Raw genomic sequence first — 25,143 nt, 5'->3', positions numbered from 1 at the left:
ACTCCACTTAGACAGTCGCCCAAGGCTGGAATCAAACCTGGAACCCTGGTGCTGTGAGGCAGCAGTGCTAACCACTGAGCCACTGTCCTGCCCCAAAAATATTGAACATAATGTTCTTTTACTTGATTTTGCCTTTTTTGTGATTGGTTAAAATAAACTTAAATTTCTGAAAATTGCCATCCAGTTTGTAATTTAAAACAAGTGAAGCTGCAATTTAAATTGCACACTGAAGTTGAATAATAAAGGTTATCTTTTACAGAAATTATATTTGGCTTATGTTACCTCTCTCTAGTACAATGTTTTGGAAATCAAGCCCCAAAATTTTTGGAGTTGTCAAAATAGTTTTAAAAAAATCAAGTCTGCAGAATATTATTTTACCTGGCTTTTCGATCTAGCTTGATAGAAGGCATGGGCTGGGTTTCTCTACTTACAATTATTTGTAATAAAACATAATGCTTGTTATGTCTAGTCAGAATGTATTTGTGAATTATGGAATCCCTATAATGTGGAAAGAGGCAATTTGACTAATTATGTCTACACCTATCCTCCAAAGACCCAGCTCCCTACAATATCCCTGTAACCCTGCATTTACCCTGGCTAATCCACTTAGCCTATATATCACTGGACACTAAGGCCCATTTAGCATGACCAACCCACCTAATCTGCAAATCTTTGGACTGTGGGAGGAAATGGTAGCACCCAGCAGAAATTCAGATTCTGGGAGAACATGCGAACTGCACGCACATGCACACACAGTCCCTAAGGCTGGTATTGAACCTGGGTCCTGGCACCATGAGTCAACAGTAGTAACTGCTGTGCTGCCTGTAAATAACTCCACTTGTTAACTGTCTAACCCACCTACAGCCTCCCTTTCTACATGTGTACTGTATACAGACTGACCCAAAAGCATTGGTGTTGTGGGCAGGTGGAAATGCTGGGAAGGCAGTTCAGTGGTCCCACCCTCTGGGTTTGCTGTAATGATCTGATTGCTGATCAGGATGCTGCTTCTGGATCTTTTTTTCCCAGAGGCTCAAGGTGACTGCTGATTTATAAAACTCTATACCTACTAACCTATGGTACATCTTTTCCCCTTTTTTTTTATCCCAACCGTACCACTTGCCATCTAGTGAATTATCTCATATTTCTCTAGAATGTGATAAGTGTAACCTAACCTTTTCTGTTAAATCACAGTCATTCTCAACAGCTAGCCTATGTCACTTTAGATACTTCATCTGTTGTCTGCTTTGGTTTAAAAAAAAAGACTTGATTATTGTCTGATTCTGGCCTTCACCCAAAGACGTGGGCAGATTTTATAGAATACTGAATGATGTGGGCAATAGTGAGACATTTAGCAGACTTGCACAAGAAGTCCAGCGAGGCATCTTTCAACATCAGGATCAGCATGCAATTTCTTTTAAGCAAGTTCTGGAAGTCATACTTTGATTTGTTTCTCATAACATTTGTGAACATAAGTTTCCAGTCACTTACTTTTCATCAGCACTGGAAAGAGTTGATGATTTCACAGGCTAAAGGTAGGGAAATACGTTGATGGAGGCATGGGAACATTGAAAGGAAAGAACAGAAGAAAAAGGCATTTGAGGGTGTGCGTTCTAGCAAAGATGAAATGACAAAAGAGATGTTAAAAGGCACAAAGTTGGTGATTATGGGGTTATAATAGATGGACTCTGATGTCAGTGTCATACCAGAGCATACCATAGCAACTCCATACCAGAGTTCTCAATGTCCAGGACTGAAAGAAGAGTTTGATGTTTATGTTTTGAAATTAATTTTGTGCCAAAAATTGAGCTAGCTTAATTATTTTACAAAGTGAATGTTGATTGATTGATTGATAATAATGAATTGGAACTGAGGTGGAAACATTGTGATATTTTATTCTCCAAAGTGCTAAGTTGGCAGGTGACTTTAATTGACACATGCTTTTATGTTGGCCATCTGAGTACTTTATCATCCAGATCAGTATGTTGTTTGGGCAGCAATGTGTGGTGCTCCTATGTAATTCCATTTTCCTTGCCATGGACAGTGTGGGATGTGTTGAGTTACTGGTGATTGCGAAAACCAAATCTTGACCTCAGTAATGATTTTTATTTCAGATTGAAACAAAGGAAAAAGAAGATGTGAAGATGAAACTGGCTGCTTCGGGTGGGCACGGCTCAGTTAAAATAGATGAATGGTTGTTTTACAAGGTAAGAGCACAATGTATCTCAGAACGCGTTTGACTCCTGTGAATTTTTTAAAAATGTTGTCCTTTTCTAAAATGGCATTTTCCCACAAATGTTTGTGTCTGATTAGCAGCCCAAATTTATACAAATTTGAACTTTCAGACATGTGAATTTTAAAAGTATTTGTGAAGTATTTGTAATGTATCTGAATACATTAAGGACAATGTCGTTGGTACTGTCATTTGTTGAGCTGAATCAGTGCCTTTCTTCCTTATTGAGATCTTAAATCACTGTTTATTTGATAGTGTCACACAATTTCAGGTTTATACTATCATATTTCAAGCCCATCCTTTAGGTTTCATTTTAGCATTTGAAATAGTTTGCAGATACCTGAATGCTTTTGGCTTAGACTGCGAGCTAGCATATGTTAGTGTGGTTAGTCTCTGTTCATAGCAAAGGAAGCTGGGCTGTCTGAAAGAGCATCAACCACTTACAAATACTGTGCCAAAGTTAGAGAATTTTAAAAAAAATGCACTGATCAGGCTAGTCTAAACAGCAAAATTGAAAGATCGGAAATGTTTGTCATCAATTTTGAGATTTAAAAAATGGCTTGTGGGTATAATTTGTCCATCCCTGATTGCCCTTGAGAAGATGATAATGGTGGTGCTGAAATGCCTGCAGTTACTTTGTTTTCATAAGTTATGGAGTTATAGAGATCTGCAGCACAGAAAAAGGCCCTTCAGCCCATGTGCCTGTGCTGGACTATAATAACCACCTAGCTATTTTAATCCCATTTTTCAGCCCATAGCCATGTATCCCTTGACATTGCGCATCTAACTACTTATAAATGTTGCATCATGTTGTTTTCTTTTATTTATATCTGTTTCCTTCATTGATTTTTTTTTTCCCCCGTCTTGCTTATTATCTTTAAAATATAATTTATTCATTTTATTGTTAAAGTTTTATTAATTGTTAAAGTCTTTATTTATGGAATGAGGCCATCACTGGTTGGGCTGACATTTATTGCCTATCTTTCGTTGTCCTTGAGAAGGTGGTGATGAGCTGCCTACTTGAACCTCTCAATTTATTTGTGTAGGTACTCCTACAATACCATTAGGAAAGGAATTATAAGTAATAAATAAATTTGAGTATAATAAGACAGATGAGGTACTACATCTGCACAGTTTGGATGCTTCTGTAGGCTGGTACAGTCCACGGCAAACACATCTGCAGTAAATGTCTGTATCTGAGGAATTTCAGCTCAGAGTTTCAGTTGGAGCATTAGAGCAGGAATTGGTTACTCCTTGAGCCTGCTCTGCCTTTTTAGGTAATGGCTGATCATCTGTTTCAAAGCCACATTCCTATACTATTCACATATCCTTTGTTATGATCCTGAAGCTAGAAATCTATCAATCTCTATCTTAAATTTAGTTAAAGGCTGAGTGGTTGCAGAGCTCTGGAATAAAGAATCCTAAAGATTCACCACCCTCTGCATGAAGGAGTTCCTCCTTGTGTAGATTGTAAATAGCTTAACCTTTATTCTGAAACTATTCCCACAGCCATGGGAACCATCGTTCATGTATCCACTTTGTTTCTTGAAGTTTCTGTGAGATCTCCTCCCATATTTTAACCTTCCCAGAATACAGGCGTAGTCTCCTTAGTATTTCCACATATGACCAGAAGTTTGGTAAACCTCTGCTGAACTCGCTTTATGGCAAGAATATCCTTCCTGTGGTAAGGACGCAGAATTGCACAGAATTCCAGGTGCAGTCTCACCAGTGTTCTAACAATTGAATCAAGTCAACTTTGTTCCTGAACCCTCATCCTGAGCTGCAGACACTGTGATACATCTAGGAGGGAGCAAGTTACCTGGACTTATTTATTCTTGGAAGTGATCACACCCTAATGATTTGGTTGGTTGGGAGGGTGTGACTGCAAGTGAAGCAGGTAAGGCGATCAGGAAGGTGGGATCCTTTGTAATTGTCCAACAGATTAAGGTTCTTTTCACCTTGTTTGGATGAGAGCATGGGCTGCAGATTGGATGGGTTAACTATCCATGATGTGAATGGGGAGAAGGAAAAAGAAGTGTGTTTGTAGGGGACAGTATAGTGAGGGGTATTGATGCCTTTCTCCCTCATGAAAAGAGTGTGTCCAAAAATCAGTGTTGCGTGTCCTCTCCAGGGTTTGTGCTACATAGTCAGGGCTAGAGAGGAATATAGAATGGGAGGAGAGTATCTGGTCTTCGTGATGCATGTAGAAACTAAAAGCATCGGCAGAATAAGGAAATAGATTCTGGGCATTCAGTATGAGATATTGGCATCAAATTATGAAACTGCGTCAAAGGTAATAATGATTAGATTCTTACCTGAGCCGTGTGCAAGTTAACATAAGGCAAATAAGATTTAAGAAATTAACGTTTGTCTCAAAGAATGATGTGACAGAAGTGGGTTGTGGTTTTAGTGGCACTAGCACCAGTGCTGGGGATGTGTGTAGCGTTCAGAACAAAACTGGTGAACTGAACAGAAATAAATATGATCTGATGAACATTACACAAAATTGGCTATAGCATACCTCATTTCTGTTGTTCATTATGACATCTTCATTTGCGTGTAATGAGCCCACATGCACCCTTACAATATTCACATGTATTTATATTTACTATTTGAGTTTTCTGAGAACTTACTCTGCATTCTCCTTTTCAATACCCTCTTTTGTTTAAAAATTCCTCTTTTATGAAAACAAAGGATTTTTTTGGTCCAGTGGATTATTTTGCTAGCTTTTTGAAAGGTTATCAATTTTTACAACTCTCTTCTTTCTCTGTAGGCTTATGTTTTTTTTTCCAAGTATTTAATTTGCTTTTGAAATGTAATATAACATCTACTTCTACTTCTACCACTCTTTCAGGAGTGTGTTCCAGAATATAACTTAGCATTTAAAAAAAAACTTAATTACACTGAATTTTTTGCTAGTTACAGTAAATTGTCTCAATCTGCAAAGTCACGAATCATGAATAGACTTTTTTGCACCAAAAAATAAGTAACAAAAATCAACGGTAGAAGGCAAAAATTGTGTATCCACAATATTTTGAACCAATTTAACCTCTTTCCAATGTGTTCTGAGGGAGTTCTCAGGAATGGAACCCTTGCAGATACAGAGGAATCACAATCTTAAATGAGTTCTCTGCTTTCTTACACTCGTGCAAATGAAAACAATTTCTACTCAGAAATTTTACTAGAATTGTCATGATTTTGCACACCTCTGCTCACTCTTCCCCATAACCTTAGCTTTGAGGAGAATAACCGCAGTTTCCACAATCTCCCCGTATTATTTATGCCCTTTATTCCTGGTACCTTTCTGCAAAATCTTCTCTGTTGCTGCTCAGGGCTTTGACAGCCTTGTGCCTAATACTTAGAGTCATACAGCAATCTAATCGATCCATGTTGAACAGAATCCAAAACTAAACTAGTCCCACCTGCCTGCTCCTTGCCCATACCTCTCCAAACCTTTCTTCTTCATGTACTTATCCAAATGTCTTTTAAACATTGTAAGTGTGCCCACATCCACCACTTCATCAGGAAGTTCATTCCACGTGCAAACCACCTTCTGTGTTTTAAAAAAACAAGCCTCTCGTGTCTTTCTAAAATCTTTATCCTCTCACCATAAATATGTGTCCTAGTCTTGAAATCCCCTATCCTAGGGAAAAGAGACTTACAATTTAACCCTATCTATATCCCTCCTGATTTAATAAACCTCTATAAGGTCACTTCTCAACCTTCAACGCTCTAGTGCAAAAAGTTCCACATATCCAGCCTTTCTTTGTAACTCAAATCTTCCATTCCCTTGAAAACTTGGTATGTTTTATCTATAGGTTTACTGACAGTTTATCCCTGTTTGTTTTGCTGCATAGTTTGTGTTTCTCCCTCTTGAACCAAATATCAAATGCAGTAACTCTGTGCTGGATGATATCGTTACTATGACAATCCACGCTGATGGTACAACTGATGAGAGAGATCCCAAGATGAAACCTGGCTTGTTAGAATTTTTTTGTTTAGATAATTAGTTATAGATGCAGTTCGTCACTGAAGCATATTTATATGAGGCTCCAGGTTTTCTTTAACAACTGAGCAATAATTTACCATACGAAAGAAGAAAGCTATGTAAATATGCACAAAAGAATGATCTTGAAACATACAGCAAAACTAAACATCCTGACACTTTCGTTATATGGAGTTAAGTCCAGATAAATTATATGCCTATCTCAACTCTTCTGTGTTCTGCTTAACAGATGGCTGACTGTATTTCTTTACTGTCAACTAAAGATGATTAGATGAGTCCTTTCCAAATCTGCTGATGTGAACTTCTGTCAAATTTGAGAATCTGAGCTTTCTCATATGTAATAACCTGCAATTTCTAACCAGCCTCTCCTGGCTTGAAAGTCTCACAAGCTAAACCCTTCTGTTGAGCTAACTTGTTCCCTGAGCTACGAATAGACGAGAAACTAAATGTGCTTCTAAACGCACTGTTGTCTTTTAAACTGAATTTAAAATCATGTGCTCATCCTAGATTCTTGTGAACTGAAAATAAAGCTCATGGGTTTATGTTGTTATACCTGTCATAAACCTAATAGTGTCACCTGTTCTCTAACAAACACTGGATTTAAATCACTGTTCTAGAAGAGCTTTCTTTTCTTATTTTTAACAAAGTTAAACCTATTTGGAGCTAGCCAGTGCTCATCTGCAACTACTTGTAATCTAAAATTCAAACGTGATTTTAACACTTGGGAAGATGGTGGCGATTCTATAGAACTGCAGTGGACAGCTCTGCCTACCAATCAAGGCATACTGGTATTTCTTGCCTTCCCTGGCTAACTTATGTGGAGGAATTATTTAAAACCCTACGGAACACATATTTGTTAATATTTGGGAGTGAAAAGGATGCCAAAGGGAAATGGAGTAGGCAAATAGCAGCAGGGAGGACACTCCCCTACAGCAGCAACCGTAGCATCTCCTGAACCCCTCCCCACCCCGGCATACTCTCAGGAATTGGCTGCGGCGATGGAGAGACTTGCCTTGAAGGTTGGGACTGCGATTGAGGTGATCCCCGGGGAGATTCGTGCCCAGGTCCAGCTCATTGCATCCATGCTGCAGAAGGATAAACGGGAGATTCAGGGCCTCGGGAGCAGCTGGAAGAGATGGCAGGTCGAACCAAGGTCTCAGAAGCGGTGATAGAGTCCTCATCCAGTCTGATCCAGGTGCTGGAGTGAGAGGCCTTGTGAGACCACATCGATGACCTTAAAAATCGAGGTTAGAGGATAAATCTTTGAATTGTTGGGCTCCCAGAAGGTGAGCAGCCAACCAGCTTCTTTGAAAGCTGGCTCCCGAAGTTTTTGGCTTTCTGTTTGAGTCCAGCAGGCTGCGGATTGAAAGGGCTTATCGGGTTACAGTGCACAGGCCAGGGCCGGTGCAGCGGTCCCGCCTGGTCCTAATACACTTCCACTTATATAAGGGCAAGCAAAAAGTAATAGCAGCATCCAGATCCCTGGGAAAAGATCCGCAAGCGCTGCTGCACAAAGGGTCGAAAATCATGTTTTTCCAGGGTTTCTCAACAGCTTTAATTCGAACAAGGAAGTCCTTCGATGAAGTTAAAAAGAGGCTGAGGAACTTGGGTATCCAGTACTCCATGACGTACCCCGCAGTGCTCCGTTTCTGCCACGAGGACTCGGTTTATACATTTGACTGAGCGCATAAAGCTAAAAACTTTGTAGGTACTTTAAAATAGATGGACTGGCCTCAAGAATGCGGTTAATGTTTGTCCTCTTTTCCTTCTTTCCCCAGGTTTTCCCTTCCTTTTTCCTTCCTTTCTTTCTCCTTTATAATTTCTTTATTGGGAAAAAAAATCCTTGGAATATGTTGTTCCTTTTTTTTAATAACTGGATTTTATAATGGGTAATTTTGTGGATGTTCTTTGCTTACTCCCCCTTTTTTGTGTTTGCTCTCTCTCTTTTAGTCACAAATAGGGGTGACATGAAGCCAGTGATGGGTGGAGTGCTTATCCTGACTTCTGTCTTTTTACTATTGGTTTAGGGATCATCTCCTTGTTTTGTTCTCTCACCTAAGTCTGGGGCACAGTCTAGGCTTGAAGGAGCTGTGAAGGAGGGGATGGTAGGGTGAGTTCCCCAATGGGCAGGGGGTACAGTCTTTGTTCAGTTTTATAGTTGGTTTTCTTTGTAGTTTTTCTGGTAGTAATAGTTGTTTATAGTTATGATAGAGTAGTTTTTGTTTACGCAATTCTTGACTCTGAGTCGTTATTTACTTGTGCTCGGTGCTTTATAATTAGGGTCTCCCTCTCAGGGATTCAAGGGTCTCTGAAAGGGGATATGGCTAAATGTTTTATTAAATGGTGCATCAAGGAAAGTCATTCAACTGTTAAAAGGAAAAATGTGCTTTCTAGCCTTGAGGGAAAGGGTTGATATCGCTTTCTTGCAGGAAATTCTTCTTGATCTTGGGGAATACCTGAAGTTACAACAGGTATTGTTTTCATCCTTTACTACTAAAAGTAGGGGAGTGGCAGGACTTATCCAGAAGAATCTTTTGTTCACATTACTAGAGCAGGTGAAAGATGAGCAGGGATGGTTTGTGATACTTAAAGCCCTGATACATGGGAGGAATATGGCATTTTAAATGTCTACTCTCCTCTGGCGTATCTCCTCAAACTTTTGATTAGTGCTTTCTCTAAGCTGAGTGCCCTTGGAACACGGCACATTATTATGGTGGGGGGGGGGGAGATTTTAATTGTCTTTTGGGTCTGACAATGGACAGAATGCCTTGTGGGCCCCTATTTCTTCACAAGCCAAGCAGGTGGCTGACTTATGCGAGGAGTTGGGGTTGATGGACATTTGGAGATGTCTTCACCCTACTGGCAGGGACGTCACCTTTTTTTTTCAAACCCACATAAATGTCACCCGAGGATTGATCTCTTTCTTTTTCTAGCTCCCTTAGCTCTTGGATTAAGTTATGGGTTGTAAAGTTGGAAAAATAGCTATCTCTGATCACGCAGTAGTATATTTGGAGGTTAAGGCCAAGAGTGAGGGGCTAGGTTTGTGGCACTGGTGTTTGGACACTTTTCTCCTGAAGGTTTCCAAATTTGAAGGAGTTTCAGGGAATCTTGACCATTAACTCAGGCACAGCTAGTAGTCTGTCTATACTATGGGAGACTGCTAAGGCCTTTGCTAGGGGATTAGGTATTTCCTATTTGGCTGGCCGGAAATAACAGAAGGGGGAACAGTAGTGTCTTCTTGAGACTCAGTTGAAAGCCGCCGAGGTGGCACATTTTGCGTGGCATTTGGTGACTAAGCTACAACTGATCACAGCCCTCTGGGCTGCCTTGAATTCAATACTGACACTAAACGCAAAGAAAGAACTTGCTTTTGCTAGACAAAGGCAGTTTGAGTACAGGGATAGGCCAAGGAAGTATTTAGTGTACCTGACTGGGAAAAAAGTGTGCTCCCCAGTCCATTACTGCAATCTGAGACAACGCCGAGGTCCTTACGTACAATGCCACAAGGATTAATGAGGCTTTTTGGAGTTTTTACTCTGAATTGTATCGGTTTGAAGGTGGCTAGGACAGGAGGGGTAAAATGGAGGCCTTTTTTTAAAGAACCTGGACCTCTCGGGGGTAACCTTGGAACTGATCTCTCTCCTTAATGCCCCCTTGACAGTTCAGGAAATACAGGAGGCAGCTAGGCAACTTCAGAGTGGGAAAATGCCTGGCCCTGATGGTCTCCTGGGTGAGTTTTATAAGGAGTTTATAGGGATTCTGTCAGGGCCGATGTTGGAGATGTATAATCACTCTTATATGACTGAATGCTTATGACCATCTTTGAGAGAAGCTAATATTTCCTTAATTCTTAAGGGGAAGGTTCCTGAGGATTGTGCTTCATACAGGCCCATCTCTCTATTAAATTCAGATTTCAAGATTCTAAGATCCTGGCGCTGAGATTGGAAAAGGTGTTGCTCCATATTGTTAAAGAGGACCAGACAGGCTTTATAAGGGGCTGTAGGTCCTCTAATAATATTAGAAGGTTGCTGAATGTGGTCCAAGCTTGTCAGCAATGATTGATTATGGGGTTGGTGATTTCCTGCGATGCAGAGAAAGCATTTGACCGGGCCGAATGACTTAGAGCAGTTTGGGTTGGGTGGGGTATTTGCTAGGTCTTTATATTACCACCCCAGGGTTGGAGGATTTGAGCTACAGGGAGACGCTGGACAGGCTGGGGCTGTTTTCTAGGCAAAAGTGAGGACTGCAGATACTGGAAACCAGAGTTGATATTAGAGTGGTGTTGGAAAAGCACAGCAGCTCAGGCAGCATTCGAGGAGCAGGAAAAACAACGTTTCGGGCAAAAGCCCTTCAGGAATAGAAGGGGCTGCTTTCCCTTGAGCATTGGAGGCTGAGGGGTGACCAGATTGGGTTGGGATATTTAGTTGGCATGGACGGGTTTGACCGAAGGGTCTGTTTCCATGCTGTACATCTCTATGACTCTGGCCGCGGTCATCACCAACGGGATGAAGTCTGGGAATTTTAGGATTGGTAGGGATAGTTGTCCAGGCTTCCCCCTTTCACCCTTGTTGTTTACGTTGGTGATAGGACCATTGGCAGAGACCATTCGTCAGAACGTCTACATAACCGCTCCGGATGTGGGATTAAGGGCACACAAGATTAGGCTGTATGCAGATGATGTCCTTCTGTTTTTATCAAACCCGATGACCTCCGTACCCCATTTGATACAATGTATCAATTCATTTGGGGATATTTTAGGATATAAGTTCAGCTTTGCAAAATCGGAGGCTATGCCTTTGGGGAACCTTAAGGATGTGCCAGAAGTTGAAGGTGGCCCGAAGTTCCCTTTTAAATGGTCACGGGTGGGGTTCCGATACCGAGGCATTTTTATTACCCCCAAGCCTGATTGGTTATTTCGGACTAACTTTGCTCACTTGCTCGACAATATTAGGCGGGATCTCCAGAGATGGGATGTTCTTCAATTTCGTGGTTGGGCTGAATATCTTTCATTAAGATGAATGTTCTTCCTCGTTTGCTGTATCCCATGTGTATGCTCCCTATAATCTTTCCCAGGTCAATGTGTGGAAACTTATCGGATGGTTTGGCTCCTTTGTCTGGCATTGTGGGTGGTCCCTTATCAAACTTACTAAATTGCAGTTGCTTCAAGGAGGGGTAGGAGTTGATTTTCCAGACATCAGGAGGTGACAGTTGAGTCCTTTGTCTGCAATTGGGTAGGTAACTCAATATGGCTGGATATTGAGGCTTCCTAGGCAGAGTGCCCTCTTACTAACCTGTTGTTCCTGGATAAGATGAGGACAGTTATTAGTACATGGAGGGCAATGCATTAGAGTGAGGGTTGCTTATCCAAGACTTCGCCACTTAAGCCTATAGTTTGTATGCCCAGGTTCCGACCAGGGCTGATGGACTCAGGGTTCAAACTATGGGCAGCGAGAGACGTTTCCAGTTTGGGAGACTGGTTTGATGGGGGAGGTTATGATGTCTTTTGAGCAATTGAAACGCAAATACAGGTTGCCCAGCGGAGACCTGTTCTGTTTTTTTTCAGGTTAGGGATTTCATCCAGAAGAAGACTACGCTTCTTATTAAACCCCATAAGCCTGATACAGAGAGGTTGTTGTTACGTTCCACAAGCACCCTTTTGGTTCGTGCTCTCTATCGCCTGCTGGGTTGCGGGGCTTGGCAGGATATTAACTGGTTATGTGAGGTCTGGGACTAAGAACTAGGAGTGGAGATCTCTTCTGAAATATGGGAGAATGCTTAAAAGATCTCAGTCTGTAATAGGACATGTGCTACGCAGTTAAGAGTTCTGCACAGGGTTCATCTGGCACTGGACCATCTGGCGAAGTTTAAAAAAGGGGCATCTCCAATGTGGCCCAAGTGTAAATTAAGGGTAGGTACTCTTACCCATTGCTTCTGGACATGCCACAGGCTTCGTATTTATTGAAGCGCCGTGGCGGGAGAGATAGGGAGGATATTGAGGACTGAAGTTAAAGTAGACTGCGTATCTCCTCCTTAGGTCTACCAAATTTACCATCTTTAGACGGGCATGGGAAGAAACTATTTAATATTCTTGCATACTGTGCATGGAAGAATATTCTGACGAACTGGATATCTGAGAAGCTGCCGGGCTTGCTGGGATGGCGGAAATTAATTATGGATTTTTGTTTTACAAACATGGTGCACCACACAATCGACCATTTTTATAAGACATGGCAGCCCTACTGGAGTTATTTGGATATAAATTTGTAAGCTATCTTGACTAGGACATTTGTTTAACCAGGATGGTTAGGTTTGTCGAGCCTTGGGCCTTGGAGGGGGACTTCTGAGTTAATATGGGTATATATACAATGCTCCTGTTCCTCTGTTTGTGAGCTTTGTGCCAAGCATAGCTGTTTTGTATTTTGTGTGTTTTTGTGTTTTCTTTTGCTTTTCTGTTTTTTGATCTATTAGTTATTTACCTATTTATTGGTGTTGCTTTGCACGGTGATAAGAGTTTGTTTTGCATTATAGGGTAGGGTAGGTTAGTTGCTAGTAGACAGTAGTTGTATTGTAGTTTGAGTTTTTGTTCTCTTTATTATACTGATATTTGTTATTGATTGTATTTTTCAATAAGGTTATATGTTTGTAAAGTTTTAAAAAATTTGCTATTAAATATATTTACAAGACCAATTATTTTAACATATATGATTTTATATATCTTTGATCACACCTCATCATTCAATCTTGCATGGACTTGTTACTGAATGCGAAAGCACAATATTACATTTTATAGAATCCCTACAACGACTGAACAGGACATTGAGCCCAACAAAGCCACACTGACTCTCCAAAGAGCATTCCACCAAGACTCACCCCCATACTCTGTATTTTCCATGGCTAATCCACCCTAGACACTATGGGCAATATAGCACGGATAATCCACTTAACCTGAACATCTTTTGACTATGGAAGGAAACCATAGCACCCGGAGGGAACTCACGCAGACACCGGGAGAACATGCAAGCTCCAAGCTGACAATCACCTGAGGCTGGAATTGAACCTGGGTCCCTGGTGCTGTGAGGCAGCAATGCTAACTGCTGAGCCACCGTGCCCTGTTGTTTGGAGAGGAAGGATATGGTGTCCTTGCAAGTGGTACAGCACAGAATTACCAAGCAATACCCTAATACCAGAAATACCCAGAGATTAACTGCCTAAATACGGAAGGCATTTTGTAGAAACATGGTATTTCCTTTACTCAAAGGTTCAGGAATTGATCGAATTGACACATGATAAAAGTAATTGTTGGAGTATAATGATAGGGACTGACTTGGTGGGGAACAGGGTTGTGTTGGGAGCCTAAAAGGAGTGCCACAACCTTCACGTTAGATTTAGGCTGTTGGTGAATTTGGGAAGCACTTTTCTGAATAGTGGCTCGTGCAGTGTGGATTTTTGTTTCTAAGTGCTATGACTGGTGGGTCAATTGAAATTATCAGGAGAGATTGACTGACTGTTGTACATTCTGAATATCAAAGGCAGATAAATGGAGCTGAGGTAGAGACGTATTGAACCAAATGTATTGAACAGACTTGTAGCATTGAATGACTTACTGGTGATCCTATGTACTATGCTTGCTATTTGGCTTTTGCACTATTATTGATAAAGCAGAAACAGATTGGAATAGAAAACTTGCACATTTCTGTTAGAAGAATTGGCCTCTAATTGACCGTAGGATAAACTGGTTCAAAGCATTTTCCTCAAAGGAATGCAGCTTGCAACATAAAGCATGTTTACACATTTCTCCATTTTAGTAGCAGACAGCTTTCCGTAATGGAGACCCTTTATGCCCATTAAGTAAAGGCTATCAAAATGCTACGTGCATTGTGAGGTATAATGCTCCACTTATTGCACCCTCTGGCTTAGTTTAACTGATACCATGAGACATCTGCTGCTGCAGGAGCTCAGTCATTGCAAGGAGAAGTGAGTACTATATTTGCCATTAAAAATTAACGAGGTGGTAATTTTCAATTTACTTGAATTGAAGTAATTTGCAAGCCAAACTTAATCAATTCGCAGTCCTTGTTTCTTAGAAGGAGACAATTACTGTACCTTTCGTGCGCTTGTATTCTTTCCCAGCATCAAGGCCAGTACTTGCTCAATTAATTAAAGAATCATTAATCTTTATATTTTAACAATTATTGTAATACATTGCTGCTGATTTTAACATCCACTTTTAAATTAGCACAAGGTCTGATTTTCTGTGTTTAGTCAAGGTTGTTTAAGATGAACTGTTAAGATTTGGAGTAAATGCTGTTGTTTCAAGGAGCCCGTTAGTTGTGATGTAGAGATCTGGGAATTATGTAGTTTACTTAAATTTATGTTAGTCTAATTTTCAAATTTAGTGAAGATTGATTCTGTACATAACTTTTGCAGATTTTCAACATTTTTCTCTTTGACTCCACCAGGTCCCTTTTACTGATGCTCTTGAGCTGGTCCGAGTTCGGAAGGTGTTTGTTAAAAATGGTTTTGCATATATACCTCATCCAGAAATAGTGATTATAGTCCTGAATGAATTCCGACAGCGGCTTTCCAAGTCTTTGGCAGTGAGTATTTTTGATTTTAAATGAGAGCTTGTTTCTTATGTTGGTTCAATGGGATTTCCTCCTTTGTTTGTCTTTTGAAATAAATAAAGAGGGAAATGATACTATGCTTTGGTTGCTGTTCTGTATAAAGCTGCCCATCAAGTCTTTGGTTACTTCTGAATTAATTACATTATGTTGTTCATGTTACATGTGATGTTACAACTGAGTTTGATGGAGTACCCTAATTTCTTTCCAGTCAGGCTCCTCAACTAGTCGTAAGAAATATCAAATTTAACCAGAGTTGTGATGTGGCCAATTATACAGTTTTTAAAATCTACCTGGTTTATGTAGCTACGTTGTAAATAGGAGCAGGAATAGGCCATTCAGTAGTCTCTTCGAATCTGCTTCATCATTCAAAACAATCATGGCTGATCATTGAGCTCAGTACCCTCACCCTGCTCCTTCCATGTCACCTAATCTTTTTAGCCTCAAGATTAATATCTAGTATTAGAAACAATTCAACCAGGTTTCTTTCATGATCAAAATAAAGAATGTTTTGTTACAATTGAAACTTAGTCAAATCTGCAAAGGCTCCTGATATAAAGACTAGGCAATGATAGATATAATGGTGTCTCGGATAACACATACAGGATTAAACCCAAGGGACTGGAGGATTACGAATGTGACAGCATTATTTCAGAAAGGGAAAATATAACCCAGGAAACTACAGACTTAGGAGCTTGACAACAGCAATGGGAAACTAATAGAGGCCATAATACAGAAGATAAATATGCACTTAGAGAAAAATAAATTAATGCTAGACGGTCAACATCGCTTTGTCTGGTCAGATCAGGTCATGTCTGACAAATTTGATTAAATTCTTTGATGAGGTGACGCACACAATGGATGAGGGTAATGCTGTGGCTGTTATATTTTTGATTTGATTCAGGGCTACATGGCAGGTTGGTTAGCAAATTATAAATGTTTTGGATTAATCAGTCCTGTGCAGCTTGGATTAGAAGTTTAGTAAAAGATAGAAAACAGAGGGCAAGCATGAATGGGCATTTCACTGGAGGCGAGTTGAAAGTGGTGTTCCATAGAGATTAGTGTTGGAACCTTTGCTTTTTCTGATCTATATAAATGATTTGGATATGGGAGTTGAGGGCAAAATCTCTAAATTTTCAGATGATACGAGGCTAGGGAAAATAGTGACTTGTGAGGATGGTGCTGAATGACTTCAGAGGGACATTGATAAACTGGCCAAATGGGCAGACATCTGGCAGATGAGTTTCAATGCAGAGAAATGTGAGATAATGCGGTTTGGTAGAAGAAACATGGAGAGACAATACAGGCTCAGTTATATGACTTTGAGAGGAATACAAGAGCAGAAAGACCTTGGGGTTCACAAGCATAATTCTGTAAAAGGGGCCAGGTAAGTTGAAGCAATTGCTCAGAAGGCTAATCGGATCCTTGGTTTATAAATAGAGGCATAGAGTAGAAAAGTGAGGAAGTGATGCTACATCTGTAAAACGCATTAGGAGCATTATGTCCTGTTCAGGAGACCTTATTGAAGGAAGGGTGTTAAAGCCCTGGAGAAAGTGCAAAAGGACATTTACTAAAATGATATAAGGAATGAGAGACTTTAGTTTCAAGGAAGGATTAGAGAAATTGGACTTATCCTCCTTCGCCGAGGGAAGATTAAGTGATTATCTTATTGGGATATTCAAAATTAAGAATAATTTTGACAGAGTAAAGAAGGATATTCGCTTTCTACTAATTAGATTGTCAGTAACAAGGGGTCTTAATTTCATGATTGTCAGCAAGAGAGCTGGGAGTGAGATGACGACAAATGTCTTTACTCAGTGTTATTTGGATTTAGAATGCACTGCCTGGGAGAATGGTGGAGGTGGATTCCACAGGAGGTTTCAAAAAAGAACTGCCTATATATTTGGAAGTGATGAATTTAGAAAATTATGGAGCTGGAGAATGGGATGAGCTGGATGGTTCTTTTGGGAGCTGGACCAGAGACAGTGTGCTGAGTGGCCTCATCCTATAGATTAAAAATTTGTGATTCTACATCACTTATATTCTAACATGCCAGACTTAACCTGAAGCAGGTAACAGACAAGCAATGATTGAACAGAAGATATCAAATAGTAAATGCAAACCGATCCCATGGATTTCTTGGCAAACATCCTAGACACAATGAGTCACAAAATCTTTTTGAAACTTTATAAGGAATTGTGATGTTTCACTTGGCCAACCTAGCTTTGAAACTCCCTCAGCAGCTGATCCATGTGGACTACCTCAAAGAGTGCTCGCATTCTAGTCATTCACCTTCCTTTCATGGAGCTACATTTCCTTGGATTCTTAACTGCATTCCAACCCTTGCAAGTGCAACACCAGCTTTTCCCAAACAGTATACTTCAATATTGTTCTTCTTGGATTTGTTTCCTGACCTTGAACCTATCTGTTACACAAAGTGAATACTGCCTTAGTGAATACTTTGCTTTACTGCAATACTAAATGTGGATCAGCTTCCTTCAAGCCCTTCTTTGGTCTTACCGCATCCATCATTCTGCAGAGCTTTTCAACCGTTCTAGTACTTCCATAAATCCCCAATCACACAGAGCTCATGTAATTCAGTTATCAAACTGTTAATTCTGTGCAGGTTTCTTTTAAGGCTTTTACACCTCCTGGAACTTCCGTGAGCCCCCACAACACATGTACTCAACTGCTGTAGGACTTCCCTGAGGCCAAACTACTAGAACCTATGTAATTTAAGAGTGCAACTAATAGTAACCATGCCCCTTGCCTACCACTATCACCACTGAAATGATTTGGTGACCAATTGAAGCCCTTGCTCGAGATCTTGCCGATTTTGCAAGGCAGAATGGATTTAACTAATACTTTGGAATAGTATTAATTTTGCAGCAACCTATGTTACTGTCTGTTCCTTAAATGCCTCCACTTTCATAGAATACTGGTTTACTGTGCAAATTGTATGTGACAAAATAGTTGTCATTGCTTAGGAGACAGACTGGCTGAGTGTTGCTGTCGCATTCAGATGGCTACGAGCTGCTATGCTAGGATTATACCATAACTGACCGTTCCATTGCTGCTAGTACCTGCAATTTTGTCCTTTTTTTGCACCTGGTTGACGTTTCATGTTTACAAGGAAAAGCATGGTTTCTTCAGATATTGAGAAAAGAAAGCTGCAGTTTAGATTTGTTCAGAAAATCTACCAAACTTCCTGAGGACAATTTAAAATGTCTTTGGTATTGCACTGCAGTTAAACCCAACTGATAGCAGACTGTGTTAGAAAAATTGGCATTACCACTGCCTACACATGAGCAAAAGACTGTGGAGAAAGGAGACCTGAAAGAGAAAAGTTCGGAATGTAGAGCTGGTCAGGCTGCATCTGTGGAGAGGGAAACAAGAAATTGTTCAAGTTGATAAGAACTGTCTTCCCTCATACAGTCTGAGTGGTTGTGCAAGCCAAATATGTGCCTGTAGCATGCTCCCTGTTCACATTTCTCTTGACAGCTATCGTGTAAATATCTCCCAACCATTGATCCTCAGTGAGAGGCATAGTTGGTGAAACCCAAATATTTCAGTTACAAAATGCAGCGTTAATTCTTTGCACATGCTTTTGGAAGAGTTCTCGTTGATTGCTCTGTTATTAATTTAGCTATTTCTGCTGATAATATTTTAGTTGAAGTTATTGGTTTTCTGCATTTCCGATACTTGATCTTCCATAAAATATACAATACCGTGGATGCTCGAGTTCAGAAATAAAAGCAAAGTGATGGAGAAACTGAGCAGGTCTGGAGAGAGAAATGGACTTGAGGTCTCCGATGCAGTTAGGCCTGCAGAGTTTCTCAAGCACTTTCTATTTTTATTTCTGTCATCTGCAATACTGAGATTACTGGTTACATTGGCAACCTTTAGCAGACCTAACATTTCTGTCAGTTGTACATTTGGAAACTGCCAAAAGAATTACTGTTTAACAATCTTCTTTCTAATAGAGACACCTTGGAATCTAGGTGGCACTTAAGTGCAATTGCTGTAGTTTACGCAGAGAATTGAATGGGAATTGTGACTGATGCTTAGATTATGCCACCTATCACAAACCACCCTTTGCCTTGTGAGTCATTACAAGAGTTACGTCATTATTCTGATTGTAATTTAGAAATGTATTAGGTTTTTGCTCTGATAGTAAAAAGGGTGATGTTGGGCTTATTTAAAGACAATCCCATTTTACCAGTTTACCATGCATAAATCAAATGGGGTTGGAGTTCTGTAAATTGACTTATGTTCTTGGAACATTTTGCTGTGTTAAACATAGAATATAAAGCTGCAGATAGCAGTGTTCAGTTTGTCTAACTGTGAATGTTATTTCCTGGGGCCTTTGTTGTACCCTCATAAGCAAAGGATGTGGAGTCAGTCTTTTTCATCTGTCCATTTCCGTATTCTACCAAATTCCCAAAAGAAATCCCTGTCAGTGCCCATTTCACAGAATTCCTTATGTGAAATTTCAACTGGATATACTAAATCTTGTCTCGGGGAAAAGGCCTATTGGAAGACATTGATTTAAAAATGATTGGACGTTAGGCTGTCTGTGAAATAGAATGGCAGTTTATTGAACTGATCACTATAAAGTTTATCTACCAGCAAATGGCTGAGATTGCTGATCAGTTTTGCTCAAGCACTTCTGTTGACAAATCACTCGGAAATGTGACATGTGAAACAGAGTTTGCTAAAGGAGTTGCAGCAGCCTATAACTGAAGACTCCTTGCATGACACCTCTATTCCCTACCAGAATGGAGATGGTTGCCTGATGTACATAACTGAGATTTGATTTATGAGCATGTCACTATCCTCCAGTGACTGTTATACTGAAAAATCACCCTGCAACTATAGCAACATGTCCCAAAAAAGCAGCTATGCATGAGTTCTGTTTGCTGAAATTCAGAGTTTTAATAGATTCTGTAAATTGACTTTGCTGAATCAACAGATATTTTTCTTGCTGCAAAATAGTTTGGTGTGAATCCTTCTGTAACAGCCATCTCTGGATCACAGTGATATCATTGACATTCTGACAGTGTTCCATGGGGGGTAAGATGTCAGTTTGTAACCCAAGCTGTGCTACCCTTGTCAGTATCCTGTTAAGAATCCTTGTTTCCCAGTTGATGTATGTGAATGAATAGCTTATCAGTATATTTATTCGATGAGAGCAAGTTGAATTGTTGCCATGGACTCTCTTAATTTGTGTTGGTTTCATGCCTTTTTTTCTCATTTCTCCTGAAAAGGTGGGTCCTTTCTTCGGTGATGTTCTTGGATTCCAGGCAAAGACAAAACTGTTGACCTGGTGAGAAAGGTACAACTCAGTCCCCACATCTAGAAGGCACATAACCCAAAAGAGCAAGCATGCAAAGTATAGAATCATACAGCATGGAAATAGATCCTTTGGTCGAACTAATGGGCGGCACGGTGGCACAGTGGTTAGCACTGCTGCCTCACAGCGCCTGTAGACCCGGGTTCAATTCCCGACTCAGGCGACTGACTGTGTGGAGTTTGCACGTTCTCCCTGTGTCTGCGTGGGTTTCCTCCGGGTGCTCCGGTTTCCTCCCACGGTCCAAAGATGTGCGGGTCAGGTGAATTGGCCAAGCTAAATTGCCCGTAGTGTTAGGTAAATGTAGGGGTATGGGTGGGTTGCGCTTCGGCGGGTCGGTGTGGACTTGTTGGGCCGAAGGGCCTGTTTCCACACTGTAAGTCTAATCTAATCTAATCTAGTCCACACCAACCATGTTTTCAAACTAAACTAGCCCCACTTGACTGCATTTTGCTCGTATTCCTCCAAACCTTTACTATTCATGCACTTGTTCAAATGTCTTTTAAATGTTGTAACTGTACCTGCATCCACCACTTCCTCTGGCAGCTCATTTCTCACGTGAACCATTGTTTGTCTAAACAAAGTTGCCCCTCATGTCCTTTTTAAAACTTTCTCTGCTCACCCTTAAAAGTATGCCCTCAAGTTTTGAACTCGCCCACCCTAGGGAAAAGACCTTTCCTAGTCACCTTATCTGTGCCCCTCATAATTGTATAAACCTTTATAAGGATCCTCCTCAACTTCTTACAGTCCTGTGGAAAACGTCCCTGTCTATTTTAGAGCTCAAATCCTCCATTCCTGACAATATCCAGGTAAATCTTTTCTGAACCCTCTGTAATTTAATATCCTTCCTATAACAGGGCAACCAGAACTGCACACTGTACTCCAGACGAGGCCTCACCAATGTCTTGTACAACTTCATCATGATGTCCCAACTCTTATACTCAAAAGTTTGAGCAATGAAGGATTTGATGGATCTTGTAGCATTGTGTTGCACCAGGGCATAGGCTAGCAAAATGGTATTAAGTGGCAATGGAATTTCACAATGTGTGATGGTACAGATTTTAAAAAGGGATAGAGAGAGGCAAAACAGGCTGATGCACTTCTAAGATTATGCTGCGTCGGAGAGATCTCGGTCCTGGGGAAGCTGGGATTACATATGAACTCAAAATAGAACAAAGGTCGGTTATTGGTCTCTTGAGCCTGTTCCGCTATTCACTGAGGTCATGGCTGATCTCATGTCAAAATCACAGTTGGGTTTTTACTTTAATAATGTTTATTTCAAGTGTTTTTTTCTAAGCACTGTGGAATATCCTGAGACTGAGTATTATCAAAATTGGATTCTAGTGCACTCTGTAAATACGTTTTGGTGAGAAATGTTGAAAATTACCTCGTCCATCAGGTGTCAAGGGTCAGCCGTCAAGAAGAGAACAGCTTCCTGAACAGTAGAGTGTGATGGCTATATGTGTCTGCCAAAATGGCATTTCTTAACTTGCAGGACGGATCATCTTGGAGTAAACCACCAAAGAGATGGTGTTTTCAAGGAATGATGTAAAAATGTAAAACTTTAACTGGTCAAACTGATCATTTGTACGAATCAAATAGCAGGATATATATTGGGCATCAGCAGTTCCTTATGGAGCATATTGAGATTGTTTAATTCTGGTGCCTACCTTTGTTTGTGGTTGCATCAAGCTGTGTGCAAACTTTTCATGTACAATCACCAAGTATCACGACATGCCAAGGTTCTACCTGTCTCTGTTTTTGCATATGATAGGTGTGGCCTCATTGCCGTAGAACGCTGGACTAATTTTGACCAATCTGTATCACCTGTCCTTTGGGAAACATTTGCAAAGGAAAACACCTTTGACCATAAGATATACTGACAACTTGGCCAAATGGACAGACTTGGCTGATGAATTTCAGTGCTGAGAAATATGAAGATAATCTATTTTGATAGAAGAAGCATGGAGAGACAATACAGGCTCAATTATACAACTTTAAGGAGTGTACAGGGACAGAGGAACCTCTTGGTTCAAGTGTATAATCTTTGAAGCTGGCTAGGCAAACTGTTCAGAAGGCTTCAAGGATCCTTGGGTTTCTAATAGAGGCAGAGAACATAAAAGCATGGAAGTGATGCTATATCTCTACAATGTTTGGGTGCTGGTGTTGGACTGGGGTGGATAAAGTTGACAATCACATGACAATAGGTTGTAGTCCAAAAATTCAAACTTTCAGAGTGCTGCTCCTTTGTAGGTAGCTAGAATACCTCTATAAATCATTTGTCAGACCACATTTGGAGTATTGTGTTCAGTTTTGGGCCCCTTATTTAAGGAAGGATGTTAAAGCCCGAGAGAGAATATAAAGGTGATTTACTAAAATGATACCAGGAATGAGGGATTTTAGTTAAAAGGAAGATTAGAGAGATTGAGCTTCTTCTCAGGGCAGAGAAGATTAAGAGGTGACCTTATTGAGGTGTTCCAAATTATGAACAATTTTGACAAGTTAAAGAAGGACACTCACTTTCTAGTCATTGGTTTGTCAGTAACGAGAGATCAGAATTTAAGATTGTCAGCAAGAGAGCTAAGAGCGAAATGCGGAGAAACCTCTTTACTCAGAGTTGTTAGTATTTGGAATGCGCTGCTTCAAAAGAGATTAGAAACAGGCCCTTCAGCCCAGCAAGTCCACACCGACTTGCCGAAGTGTAACCTACCCAGACCCATTCCCCTACATTTACCCCTTCACCTAACACTACAGACAATTTAGCATGGCCAATCACTTAACCTGCACATTTTTGGATTGTGGGACGAAACCGAAGCACCTGGAGGAAACGCACGCAGACAGAGGGAGAATGTGCAAACTCCACACAGAGAGTCGCCTGGGCGGGAATTGAACGCTGTGAAGCAGCACTGCTAACCACTGTGCCACCGTGCCGCCCACATTGGTGTGTACAATTAAAAGTGATGAATTTAGAAAGGTAGAGCTGAAGAATGGGTAGCCGTTTTGGGAACTGGAACATATGTAATGGGTCGAATGGTTCCTTTTGTACTGTAGAATTCTACCTATGCAATTATATCCAGTTTTGGAATATAATGACTTCTCGGAGTTCTTACTGACTGTTGAGGTATGGAATTAGAAATGACTAATCGTATTGCTGTGGTGCAGTGAGGTAGATTTCCTAATTCTTTTTCATGAGCCTACAAAGAAGCTGTTTTGCTTCTGTTCCAAAAGAATGCTGCTGAAGTGATGCAAATTCAAAGCTACAACAGTTGGCATCCTTGGGAGTTTATTAACCTCAGTGGGAGAAATTGATGGATTTCCCAATGTCTGAAAGTTTTGATGTAAAATTATTTGCCTAAAATTATTCTTTGAGATTACGATTATTTGAGTCATTATGCAGTTTAAAAATATTGGTAACAATGGCAGTCGTGGTGGAGGGGAGAAAGTAGGAGGGCTGCAGCCTGAGGTGCAAAAGATCCATTTGGACTTGTGAATGCTGTTCCCCAAAGAAAGGAATACTTACAAAAGAGAGCGATCGCCTTGCTTATATTCTTGTTATTTTGCCAATAATGGTCAGAGTTGTCTCTGATTGAAAAGAGCTGTTGCAAATTAATTTACATTTTTGAAAATACACAAAGTTGCAGTATTGAGTTTTTTTTCCGCAATTTACCAAGCGTTATGTCTTCATTGATACATTGCTGCAAAGGAGAATCCATCAACATCATGACTTAGTTCCTGTTGCTAGGAAACAGCAGAACACTGACATGGCAGTAAATTCTAAAATGTGTAAATTGAGTTTTACGATGCATGTTTCTTTTAAAAAAATATTTTGTTTCTGTGAAGAACCATATCTTGTCTCTGCACTTTGTAATTTAGCATTTTGCACAGTGGATCTAAGGGACTACTTGGATTGTGGCAGAATGATTACGTGAAGATGGAGTAATTTCACTGTGACTTCCAACTTGTTCAGTGTTATGTTTTCAAAGGAGTTGTACCGACTGATAAATGTATTATGCTTTCTCCACTGACTTCTAACTTCTGAATAAATGCAAATTTCTCAGATGTAACTTTGAAAGTGCAACAAATAGAGATGGTTTCCTTTTCCAGCATTGTGGGCTACAGGCTACTGAGATTATATACTCTAGATTGGAACTTTATAATTGTGATGGCATTAATTTTCTCATCAGTACTTCAGAAAGATTTCCCTGCTGAGACTTTTGATGGCAACAAACTGGCTTGTCTGTATTTTGATTAACTTCTGGCGCTGTGTGGCGTGTGCATTAAAAGCAAGTAGGTGTGTGAGAATCGTCCATCTTGTTTAATAGTGTGATGTGCTGAGCATGTCCTTTGTTGACTGGGCATTGTTACTGAGTTGATGTATCATATTTCTCATTTGATATTCAGCAACGGCTTTATAAACATTGATGACCTTGTTTATTCTATTCTCTTCACAACTATTCAGATTAGATTAGATTAGATTCCCTGCAGTGTTGAAATAGGCCCTTCGGCCCACACCGACCCTCGGAGGAGTAACCCACACGTTTCCCGCTGACTAATGCACCTAACACTATGAGCAATTTAGCATGGCCAAACCACATGACCTGCACATCTTTGGACTGTGGGAGGAAACCGGAGCATTGGAAGAACCAGTGCTAACCACTGAGCCACCGTGCCACCCCTATTTACTGAAGTATTTGGAGTTCCTGTGAAATGGTTTGGTTCCTTGCTGTACTGAAACAATTGCTCATGAAGGAAGTAATCGAACAATTTTTCTGAACAGTACTGGAGAATCTCAGCAGGTTTGGTAACATCTGTGGAGAGAGAAAGATTTACACTTTAGGTCAATGATTTTCAATCCGAGAAATGACATGTCTGTCTGTCTCCTCTCTCTCCTCTTTTTCTCTCCTCTCTCTCTCTCTCTCTCTCTCTCTCTCTCTCA

General features: G+C 40.4%; 1 protein-coding gene across 1 annotated transcript in view; it reads left to right on the top strand.

Annotated features, from left to right (window-relative positions):
* Positions 1 to 25,143, top strand: part of prim2 (DNA primase subunit 2) — a 198,450-nt gene that overhangs the window by 28,590 nt on the left and 144,717 nt on the right. The window contains exons 5-6 of the mRNA XM_060821319.1: positions 2,112 to 2,204; positions 14,696 to 14,833. Of these exons, the coding sequence (XP_060677302.1) occupies positions 2,112 to 2,204; positions 14,696 to 14,833 (231 nt within the window). The remainder of the gene's footprint in view (positions 1 to 2,111; positions 2,205 to 14,695; positions 14,834 to 25,143) is intronic.

Source organism: Hemiscyllium ocellatum, chromosome 3, assembly GCF_020745735.1.
Source record: "Hemiscyllium ocellatum isolate sHemOce1 chromosome 3, sHemOce1.pat.X.cur, whole genome shotgun sequence".
Classification (NCBI taxonomy): domain Eukaryota; kingdom Metazoa; phylum Chordata; class Chondrichthyes; order Orectolobiformes; family Hemiscylliidae; genus Hemiscyllium; species Hemiscyllium ocellatum.
The sequence above is the reverse complement of the archived record's forward strand: the minus strand, read 5'-3'. Positions and strand labels throughout refer to the sequence as shown.